General features: G+C 49.2%; 1 protein-coding gene across 1 annotated transcript; it reads right to left on the reverse strand.

Moving 5' to 3' along the window:
• Window positions 1-1,160: 1,160 nt before the first annotated feature.
• On the reverse strand, window positions 1,161-6,746 carry TRAPPC2L (trafficking protein particle complex 2-like). Its single transcript, XM_015425923.1, has 5 exons — window positions 6,650-6,746; window positions 4,929-5,101; window positions 3,018-3,105; window positions 2,816-2,895; window positions 1,161-1,331 (listed from the first exon to the last, which is right to left on the reverse strand). Exons 1-5 carry the CDS (start codon window positions 6,680-6,682, stop codon window positions 1,286-1,288), a joined length of 420 nt encoding a protein of 139 aa, XP_015281409.1. The 5' UTR covers window positions 6,683-6,746; the 3' UTR covers window positions 1,161-1,285.
• Between the last annotated feature and the right edge of the window lie 4,911 nt (window positions 6,747-11,657).

Here is an 11,657-nt window from a genome sequence, read left to right on the forward strand (position 1 = left end):
TGGGCAAGCCATAGTTCTGACAAGAGCTGTCCTTGAAAAAGAGCAGTTTGTGTCAGAGCTCTCTCGGCCCTGCCTACCTCACGGGGTATCTGTTGTGGGGAGGGGAAGGGAAAAGAGTTTGTAAGCCGCTCTGAGACGCCAAGTGAAGAGCAGGGTATAAATCCAATCTCTTCTTCTTCCTTGGATGGGAGACCTCCTTAGAATACCAGCAGTCGGGAGGCAGGCTTTATTCAGCCACCGCTTTGAATATCCTCCAGGAGAGGTCAGTCACTGGAGGTCGCCATGACTCCCCTGTGCACATGCACACACACATGCGCATAGGGAAAATACAAAAAAATACCAAGAAAGAAAAGAATGAGGTGACACTTTGCAAGGCTCTCCATTCATGGCGACAAGCATGTGAATGGATGTCTATGAGGATGGGTGTATGTATACAAAGGCTTCTGCACACATGTGACTTATAAGCTGCCCAATCAGACCATCAAGGTCTGAAGCTCTTCCACTGCACCACAGTCCCTCCTTGTACTCGCCTGGAATACTTAAGACCATTTTGGTAGAGGGAAAAAGAATATTAGAGTATCAAAATAGTTCTAGACTTTGCAAGGCTGCAAGGGTGTGTTGTAAGCCACATTCCTGTCCATGTCAGAGTTTGGAAAGTTCTGTGGCCATTCCCGGGCTCCCCCTAACTAAAGTTCCACTTCCTCTTACTCCTGAGTTACGTACATCCACAAAGATGTATTTTTGGATCAGTGAGTTGCTATTGTGGTGCAAATAAACTGTTTATTCCAATTTATTACACCCTCTGCTTCCCTTTCTAAGTCTGTTTTGGAGCTCTGTCACTCTTCATTAGATCCCAGACCTCCTGGCACATGGTATTCAATACCCTCTGTTTGAACTCTGACCTGAATCTTGTTCACGGTGAAGAAGAAGAGGAGATTGGATTTATACCCCGCTCTTCACTACCCAAAGGTGTCTCAGAGCGGCTTACAAACTCCTTTCCCTTCCCCTCCCCACAACAGTCACCCTGTGAGGTAGGAAATGCACATGTGTAGCCCTGAGCACTATGATATAAGAATTACATGTGGGCTAATCTGAAGTACGTTTACGGTGCAGAAAAGCCATCCCAGTAGAGCATGAATCTGGTCACTACTTTCTTGGGCTTTCAAGAAGTTTATTTTTACATGGCATAGCACTGAGAAACCAGAACATAACACACAACCACCAAACAATACTGTACAAGGGCTGATCTTTTGGGGTAGAAGAGGTATGAGAAGGTGCCGGAGCTTCAACAGACCTGCACCATCATGGACGTCACCATGTTGTCAAAGGCCCTTAAAAGAAAGACAAGCCGTGTCAATGCAGTGTTAACCCATAGATGAGGCAGGAAAAGACATGCATCCCACCCCAAAAGAGGTGTTTCTGCCGTGGGCAGTACAGCACTCTGCTTCGCCCTGCAGGAAGATTGGATCTTCTATTATTCTAGATGCTCAGGACAATGCGTGGCAAAATGGAGGCCATCAGTTGCCCCTTCTACCACTCTATGGCTGGCGTGTTTCTATATCATGTACATCTGGGGTGTCGAACTCTTTTGTTACGAGGGCCGGACCTGAGATAAATGAGACCTTGTTGGGCCGGGCCATGCGTGTCATGAAATGTAATGCCAGGTAGCGGAGATATAAACTTTATAAAAGACACAAACACAAAGATATATCTTTTTTACTTAAAATAAAAACAGGCTTAAAACATTAGCACTCTTGCAATATTTCCTGTGCTGTTGCAATCCTGAGTATGCTGCTCAGGTGTGTATCTGTAAGCTGCAAGCCTACTTTTGATTTATTGACATTCACCAGAGAAATCTCATGCTCAGAGTTCTCAGTCTAGGACCCAGGTTAAAACATGGAATGGCTGAGCGAGTGAGAGAGTCTGGCGAAGCAAGCTATGATGCAGCAGAAGAACTGGAAGGAGGAGATGGCCAATTTCACTGCGGGCCTGATGGAAGCCCTCCGGGGGCCTGATCCAGCCCCCGGGCCGCATGTTTGACACCCCTAATGTACGTGGTACATTGAGGACAGCTGGCACTCCTTGCAGGGCTAAAGGCAGCCTATGGGATCAGCAGAGGTTTATATAAGTATGTTGCTGAATCCCCCTGGAACAGGGGTGTAGCCAGAAAATTTTGGTTGGTGGGACACTGGGAAATCGGGGGTGGGGGTGGTGCGAAAGAGAGAGATCCTGTCGGCAGCTGGCTGGTGGATTCCTCTCCCCCCTCCTCTTGCGGGCTCACTGCCCCCTTGCCAGGGAGGGAGAATCCTGCCAAAGCCATCCTTTGCAGCATCGCTGAAGCTGCATGGGGAGAAAGGTTGTCTGTGTAGGCAGGGAGAGCCCGCCGCCTCCCCCGACCTTGGCCGCAGAGCACCTGTGCCAGGGAGGATTCATGTGACCCAATCATGTGACCCAGCCACCACGACTCCTCCACTAGTGCAGGTGCAATGCAGAGAGGCCTGCCAGACCCGCCTGCTCCTCGCCCGCCCGGCTTGCCCGCTGCCCTGGCTGGCACCTGGCCTGGGAGAAGGAGAGCGCGGCTGGCTTTCCTTCTTCTATAGTCAGGCAAACGAGCACGGCTGGCACTCCCACCTTTTGGGGTGGTGGGGCTTGGCTCATGACTGAGGGGGCGTTGCCCTAAAATGCCCCACCGTGGCTATGCCCCTGCCCTGGAATAAATCCAGTAGTCTGCCTTGGGCCGACAACCAGGACTTTGTCAGCTGCAAGGGATCAAGGAAGATTCAAAGAGGTAGGTGTCCTCTTCCCCCTTGCTTACCTAGACTGGATTTGGTCTCCAGGGTTATAGAAGGGGTTGCAGATGACATCTGTGTAAGAATTATGCAGCTTTCTGAACATCTAAAAGGGGAAACAGATTTGGGCTGTTACAATCACACAGGGGCCTCTTGGATCCGGGCAGGTTAAAGTAAACAAAGTCCTGGTCTGACAGGCCTTGCGCTGCTCCCCCCTCCCCAACTTACACTCCGGATTTCGTTGTCTCGGAGAGCCGTGTTGGAGGAATCCACCACCATAACAAACTTCACTTTGGAGTTTGTCACGTAGCCGTATCTGCTCAGCTGGTCAAGAAATATATCTGCTGCCAACTGTAGGAAGCCAAATATTTTGTGTCCTTGCTTACCCAGGTGAAACTGGATTTAGATGAAATGAACTCCCACCTTTCTTCCCGCCTTTCCCATTCTGTGGGCCCCAATTTAGCCAAAACACTTCAGATGTCTGTTGATATTAATTCCTGGGCTTCAGTGGCACTAAATCCCAAGCACTTTAACAAGCTGGCAGAAGCAGCTGCACCCAGTGGCAGCTACTGAGATCCAGGAAGAGTTGGGTGCGGACAGGACCACTTCTTAGTTCCAAGCTAAATGCAACAGGCAACAGAACTGCTGGACAATGCAGGGCTGCAACACAGTTCTGTGGGTTTTGTCTTGGTGCCACAGAGTAAATAATTAAATTGTCTGACCAAGTATTGCGTCTGACGAAGGCAGCTTTGCCTCTTGTAGACCTAGACCCTGAAACTCTTCTTGATCTTTAAGGGGCTGCTGGACTCCAATCTAATTGACACAGGGAGTACTCCATCTTTCTGTGTTATACCTCTGAGGATATACAATAACACAAAGGGTACAGCAATAAGGAGTAACAAGTAATGGAAAATTGCTGCAAACGTGCATACAAATAAATGACAATGGTATAAGCACTTAAACTTGTGATGCTCTCATGTTGTTTTAATTCTTGTTTCCAGCATTGAAGCGCCAAACCAACACAATAGTGGCGTGGAGACGAGCGGATTACGAACCTCTCGAGTAACACCGTTCGTTTCGATACAATTCTTTGTCAAAATCTCCTATGCAAGAATAACAATGAATCAATATCTTTTCTAAGATAAAGGGACTAACAATTCTGGTGGAGTATGTAATAATACAAAGACTTAACATACAATCTTCCATGGTCTTCATATATTACTCTTCACAAAATGGAAATCCTAAATCCTACAATAAAACAATTTATAAAAGTCTCAATATCTTGTGGTCATTTTAAAGAGCATACATCTCAATGCATAATAAAGACCCGTGTAAATCTTACCCAAATGCTTCCTCAATGGCTCACTGCATACAGTATCAAAGGTAAACTTACATCGGACAAACAGTCTTAATGAGTCATCTACATGTTCCCATTTTAAAGTACATTCTAGGTCACGTGCTGTCAGGATGCCAACTTATCTAATTTGAGAAGTTGCTGTTGTGCATAGATGATGTTTCAATTTGGATCGGTGTTCCAAAATGCGGGTACGCAAAGCCCTAGTGGTTTGCCCGACATATTTAAGTCCACAACAGCAGATTATTAAATACACCGTGGATTTCGTATTATTACATACTCCACCAGAATTGTTAGTCCCTTTATCTTAGAAAAGATTTGTATGCACGTTTGCAGCAATTTTCCATTACTTGTTATACCTCTGAGGATGCCAGTCACAGCTGCTGGCGAAACATCAGGTCCTACAATGCCAAGACCACGGCCAGACAGCCCGGAAAATCTACAACAGCTAATGAACTCTGGCCGTGAAAGCCATCAACAACGTATCAAATCTCACTATTCTACTGTAGACCAACAGGGCTGCCCTCTGGAAAAAGTAATTAAATTGATAGTCTTAACTCATTCTAAAGTTAGATTTGAGCAACACAGAGACAAGCAAGATGTTGTGGGTTAACGCTCCCTTCATCAGAGACTTTGACAAAACCTTGTTGGCCTCTAATGTGCTGCTGGTCTCAAACCTAGGTCTTCTACTACAGCCCAACACGGCTATCTTCTGAAATTCTCATCCTAAAGGAACTATCCAAAAAAGGATCTTCCTGCCCACACAGGACAGATATGCAAGATACACTTTGTAGTCTTCTGTTGGGTACAGCAACCCCAGGTAGAGCTCTCTCTGGTCCACGAGAGCCTTCCCCATTGCTGAGATCTTCTCATCCACAACGTCGAGGGAGGTGTGCACTGTGTAGTGGAACTTGAGTTCATTTTCCGTTGGGGTGCTCTTAATGTACAGAGGGTAATTCTAGAGAGAAAAATGGAAAGGCACTGAATTGCAAAGGGATCCAGAGGGTGATCTAGTTCTTACCCCCCACCGCCAACCCACCACAACAGGATGCCTCTGAGGTATGTTCTGCTGAGCGACAGTATCCCTGATAAACCTTAATACAGAATCTCCCATCTGCTCAAGCTGCCACAGACTGGCTAACGGCAGTGCGGGATTTTATACTCTCCATGGCTAAAATCGCAGCTGGGAAAATAGTTTAAATCCTAAAGTGTTCCCACCCCGTTCTAAAGGCCATTTATTTGAAAAATCTAAATACCACCTTCCTCCAGCTCACCTGAAAAACTCAGAGGTTTACAGAGTTTTTAAAAAAATATCCAGCCTTGGTTAAAACCCTGAATTATCTGCCACAGGTCCCCGATTTTCATTAGGGTTGGGAAAGGCAGGATGAGGCCACTTCAAACCTCCATTTCTCCACATTCCTATCTAATCTGGTCCCAACCAACTTGTTGCGTTTTTAGGTTCAAATCATATGTTGACCCTCTCCTTTGCTTTTATTTGTATTCTTTCTTTTTCTCGTTGACTGTGGAATTTTGTGGAAGAGCCAGGACAGAAAGAAAACGAAACAGACTTTACGGGAATTCTGTTTTAAAACAAAAGGGCCGTGGAGCCTTCGGCTGGACACACTTTGAGACATGGACTAGAGGAACCCTTGAGCAAATCCAGCACTTGGCATTCTTATTGGATTTTTTTTAAGTGTGATAAAATCCCAGCAGGGTGTTCTGTCCATAACTGTTAGCCCTGATGGTTAAATGGTACCTCTGTCATCAGAGGGTCAGATCCCCTGAACACATGTGCCTTACTTTGTCAGACCCTCGGCTTCTCAGGGTCAGTCTTGGTTTCCTCTGACTAGCAGCCTCTCCTCAGGGTGTCTCAGGCAGAGGTCTTTCACTTCACCTGCCACCTGATCCTTTTTGAGAGCCAGTTTGGTGTAGCGGTTAGGAACGTGGACTCTAATCTGGGAGAACCGGGTTTGATTCCCCACTCCTCCACTTGCAGCTGCTGGTGTGACCTTGGGTCAGTCACAAGTTCTCTCAGAGCAGTTCTCTCAAGGGCAGTTTCTCTGAGAGCTCTCTCAGCCCCACCTACCTCACAGGGGAGGCGGGGGGGGGGGGAAGGAGTTTGTAAGCCGCTCTGAGACCCCTTTGGGTAGTGAAGGGCGGGGTATCAATCCAGTCTCTTCTTCTTCTCACCAGAAACGCTGGCTACTGAACCTGGGATTTTCTGCATGCAAAGCAGGGACTCTAGCCTCGACCCCTGGCGCTTCCCCAAAAGAGGCAGGCGGCTGCGCGCTGTCAGAAACAGGATGCTCTTAGCCAGAAGAGCTAGATGGAACCTCCATGTTCAGAGGCAGTCTAGCGCAGGACACCAAGAGCAGGCCTTTCTGCCCTGCTTGGGGGCTTCGGGGAGCTGACCGCCGCTGGAAACTGCCCCCCCTTCCCAGGTCACTGCAGGGCCTTCTGCCTCTCCGCCCCTCCCCAGTTTCTCCTCCGTGGGCCCCTCCCCCACCTCCTTGGCGATCACGGCGATGCAAACCGCCATCTTGGTTCCGGGCAGGCTCGCTTTCTTCTCCCTTTTGCGCAGCCGCTTACGCCACTATTATGGCCACGTGATCTCCGAATCACGGGACGCGGAACCGCTTTCCGGGAGCGCTCGAGTCCGTTCGGCTCCCGCATAGTAGAGGAGCAAAGAGGGCCATATTTGAGACACTTCCGGTTCCCATTCGGACGCCGCCATATGCGGGGCCAGGATGAATACCGCGAAACGGGAGAAACAGCTGCTCTGTCTTTATCCCCGTTTTCTGGTTTTATATTCTTCGCTTCCTCATTTCCACATCGCTAATATGATGTTCCGTATGGTCTCTGTACATGGACTGGCCCTCACGTTCGAACGAGAGCCGGAAGTTTGATCGACAATAGCTCTGCGGAGCCCTTTACCACTTCCTCGCCCCTCTTTCCCCTTCAGTCGCCTGTCCGGGGGTCTCGCGCCTGGCCTGGCCTGGCCTGGCCCGGTTGCTATGGCGACGAGGCGGTGGCCGCTGCTGCTGTTGGCTCTGTGCGGCCTAGTCTGGGGGCTGAGCCTGGCGGGGGCCGCCAACGCCACTGGGAGCCCCCCCAACCTGGTCGTGCTGCTGATGGACGACGTGAGAGCCCCGTGGGCAGGCGGGAGGGAGAGGCGGGAGCTGGGCCCTGGGGACATGGAGGCTGCTAGGGTTGCCAACCTCCAGGTGGTGGCTGGAGATCTCCTGGGATTACAACTGATCTCCAGGCAACAGAGATCAGTCCGCCTGGAGAAAATCGCCACTTTGAAAGTTGGGCTCTTTGGCATTATAGCCCATTGAAGTCCCTCCCCAAACCCCACCCTCCTCAGTCAGGCTCCACCCCCCAAATCTCCAGGAATTTCTCAGCCTGGAATTGGCAACCCTAGAGGCTGCAGTTGGCATTCAGAGGTGGACTGCCACTGAAAGTGGAGGCTCCACTCGCCCGACCTGGAAGGGAGCGTGAGTTGGTCTGGTCCAGCGTTCCCTCTAAGCTGAGTTAGTGTGTGAGCTAGCTCAGTGTTTTAGCCTCCAGCTCACACATTCTTTGTCTTAACTCAGGAAGGATGGGGCTCCAGAGCAAACTATTTTATGCAGTTGACAGATCGCTGGCTCACAACTTTAATGCCAGTAGCTCACAAAGTAGAATTTTTGCTCACAAAACTCCAGAGCTTAGAGGGAGCATTGGTCTGGTTCCCTTTTCAAGCAGTGAGTTCCACAAGTCAGTCAGTCACTGGCTGCAGGAAGGACTTCTTTTTGTGTGCCCTGCATGCGCAAACCCGACTTGGGACACAGCAGCGTCATGCCTGCTGACATACTTACTTGACTTACTTACCTAGCAATGTGGCCCTGAGACTAGTCAGCTGTCGCTCAAGGGGTGCAGCAAGCCACAAGCCGGTCTTAGGCAAGCCCCACTCTCGCTCAGCCTCTCAGCTACACCCCACAATTGAAATATGGGGATAATGCTAGCCTGCCTCGCAGGTCTGTTGTAAGGATTGCAACCTAATAAGCTGTGTGACCTGCTTTGAAATCACACAAACATCTGAAACATGTTGTCGAAGGCTTTCACAGCCAGAGTTCATTGGTTGTTGTAGATTTTCCGGACTGTATGGCCGTGGTCTTGGCATTGTAGTACCTGACGTTTCGCCAGCAGCTGTAACTGGCATCCTCAGAGGTATCACACAGAAAGATGGCGTACTCTCTGTGTCAAGATGTTTCTGTGTTATCCCTCTGAGGATGCCAGTCACAGCTGCTGGTGAAATGTCATGTCTTACAGTGCCAAGAAAATTCAGCCCAGAAAATCTACAACAATCATCTGAAACTGCCTTAAGAACATAAGAAGGTCCCTGCTGGACAGACCGGTTAGCCCTCTAGTTCAGCATCCTGCTTCATACAGTGGCCAGACAAATTCTCCTGGAAGGCCTACAAGCAGGGCATGTTGCCACCCTCTAGCACTGGGTTCAGGGGTTTACTGTCTCTGAACATGGAGGTTCCATTTTGTATTTATGGCTAGTGGTCATTGATGGAACTCTCCATGAATTTACCTAATCCCTTGTGAAAGCCAGGGGAGCTACTGGGCATTGCTACAGCCTGGGTCAGTGGATTCCACAATTTAATTATGCATCGAATGGATCAGACCAGTGGTGCATCAGTCCAGCATACTGCGTTGCACATTGGCCGACCGGTTGCCCAGGAAGGCTGGCAAACTGGGCACAGCAGCCAAAGCCTTCCCCCAGTGTTGCCTCCTGGCACTGGTATTCTGAGGTTTACGCCTTCTGGATGTGGAGGTTTCCTTTAGTCACCATGGCTAGTAGCCATTGGTGGACCTCTCCTCTGTGGATCTGTTCAACCCCTTTTTAAAGGTATCTCTGTTTGTGCTCAGCACTCCTTCCACTGGCAGTGAACCCCATAAATCACAATTTGAGTGAGTCAAACCCTTGGTCGTTCTTACCTAGTATTGTCTGTGCTGAGTGGCGGTGGATCTCAAGGATCTTTTGCAACACCTGCAGCCTGAGATCCCTCAACTGGAAGTGTCAGTCACTGAACCTGCGACCTTCTGCAAGCAAAGCAGAGACAAACAAAGGCGCCTTTTACTAAGTCAGATTATTGGTCTCTGTAGACCAGTGTCATCTTCTCTGACTGGCAGCAGTTCTCTAGAGAAAGATGTTTCCCAACAACTGCTGCCTGTGATCTTGTAACTGGAGATGCTGGGGATTGAACCAGGGACCTTCTGCATTCAAAGCAGATGCTCCACTGCTGATGTCTGCCTCCCACTGAGGACCAGTGTTCCCTCTAAGCTGAGTTAGTGTGAGCTAGCTCACAGTCTTTTAGCCTTCAGCTCACAGATTTTTGTCTTAGCTCAGGAAGGATGGCGTCAGAGCAAACTAGTTTCTGCAGCAGCCCAATCGCTTGCTCACAACTTTAATGCCAGGAGCTCACAAAGTAGAATCTTTGCTAGTCCATCCCTCACTGCAACAAGCTGGCCATGTGCAGCATACGCCTTTCACAAGAGCAAAATGTCTTTTCTTCTTGCTCCAAGGCCTGTTTTACACTTCCTCCTAAAGCCTCCTTTTTTGGAGGAACTGAATACTGCCACAGCAAATCTGGTTGTGGCATAGAACAGCTGCGACTCAGACACGTTCAACAGCATTACATTTTAACTGCTTTTCTGCTGCAAAGAGGGACTCAAGGTGCATAAAAGTCGCATGAAACAACCAGTACCGTACAATACAAGGGACCCAGTCCCGACCTGCATAGCCCAGGCAAGAACAATCTCATCAGATCTCAGAAGCTAAGCAGGGCCGACCCTGGCAAATATTTGGATAGGAGACCTCCAAGGAATACCAGGGCCGGGAGGCGGAGGCAGGCTATCAAGCCACTTCTTTGAACATCCTCCATGCCCCAGTAGGAGTTGCTAGAAGTCGCCATGACTTCCGGGCATGGGCATGCACACACACACACACACACAAAGGGGGGGAAATAACAAAGAAATACAAGGACCCTAAAAATCTGTCACAAAGCAGGTCTCGGGTATTGGCATCAGATGTTCCCAAGTAGGGTATCACTAGACCATGTGGTGCATCATTTTACTGTTTCCTGAGTGGGAAATGAACCCCATTCTTTTTGATGAGAGGAAGTCCAGGGGGCAAACACGGGGGAGGCCACACCTGTCTTCTGTCCACCCCAGGCACTGAGAATTTAGCCCACTCCCCTCTCTCTCTTCTTCTGGTCATGCTAACATGTGATGGAAAGTCTGGAATAATCTCTTCTGCAGAGAGAGAGAGAGAGAGAACGCACATGTTTGGTGTACCTGGCACTTCACAGAGTGTCAAGGGCAAAAAGACAGGTCCTTGCCCCCAAGAGCTTGCAGCCTACATTCTAAGAGAAGGGTGGGGTCAGGCTTTGGGGGCCTCGGAGATGCCCCTTGGCATTTCGGAACCCAGGGCTGATTTCACCTACATCCTCCCCGTTTGGCACTCACCTTGTCACTGCGCGTATGAACTGCCCCTCCCTTGAAAAGTGTTGTGTGTGTGGTTATGTCAAGCAGCACAAGAGCCTTGTGGGGCTTTAGTTGTGGTCGTTGACTTGCATGTACAAATTCCTTGAGACTGACTTCACCTTGTGTTGGAGGTGCTTCTGTGAACTGGGAGTGGGTGGAAGCCCAGGCTCTGGGGAGAAGCGTGCGCTGCTTCTCTCGTGCTCTGCCGGGGAGCCTCACTTGTCTCCTGTGGGAAAGGCTTTGGTTCCAGTGTGGTGAGGAAGACGCTTTTCTTTAAAAATGGGGGCACTTCTTAACTTCTGAAATGCCTGGAAATGGAAAGTGGTTCTGGTTGTTTGCAGGGCTTGCTTCATGCTCACAAGCATGTGTAGCTACTTGCAACAAGGGAGAAGCACTCTTGCAGTTACTGCATGCATGTTTCAAAGATGACCATGGGATCTGGGGTCTAGCCCTGGGCTGAGGACTCCAGGGGGCTTGTTTCTGGAGTTACTGGCTTCCCTCTGGAGCAGTGTTCCCTTTAAGCTGAGTTAGTGTGAGCTAACTCACAGTTTTTTAGCTTCCAGCTCATACATTTTTGTCTTAGCTCCAGAGCAAACTAATTTAGGCAGTAGCCAAATCACTCACTTGCAACTTTAATGCCGGTAGCTCACAAAGTAGAATTTTTGCTCACAAGACTCCACAGCTTAGAGGGAGCATTGCTCTGGAGTTGCAAAGATTGGAATCATTTTTCTTGAGGGGCAGGCGGGCTGCAAATGGCTGTCAGGTTTGGCAGGCAGCAGTGAAATATGTTTCCCGGTATTGGATGAACACTTGGAATTACTGGAATTTTGTGGTTTAATACCGAAAAGCTGCCTTGAAACGGAGCCACTTTGGTTCCAGGTTTGCTCTGTGCTTTGTCAAAGAATTTGGGGGCAGGGAGAGGTTGGAGATGATGGGAACAGAGAAGGATGCGGTGAGACAGCAGCTTTTCTCCTTTGGTG

This window comes from Gekko japonicus, unplaced genomic scaffold, assembly GCF_001447785.1.
Source record: "Gekko japonicus isolate JY-2015 unplaced genomic scaffold, Gekko_japonicus_V1.1 scaffold3265, whole genome shotgun sequence".
Taxonomy (NCBI): Eukaryota; Metazoa; Chordata; class Lepidosauria; order Squamata; family Gekkonidae; genus Gekko; species Gekko japonicus.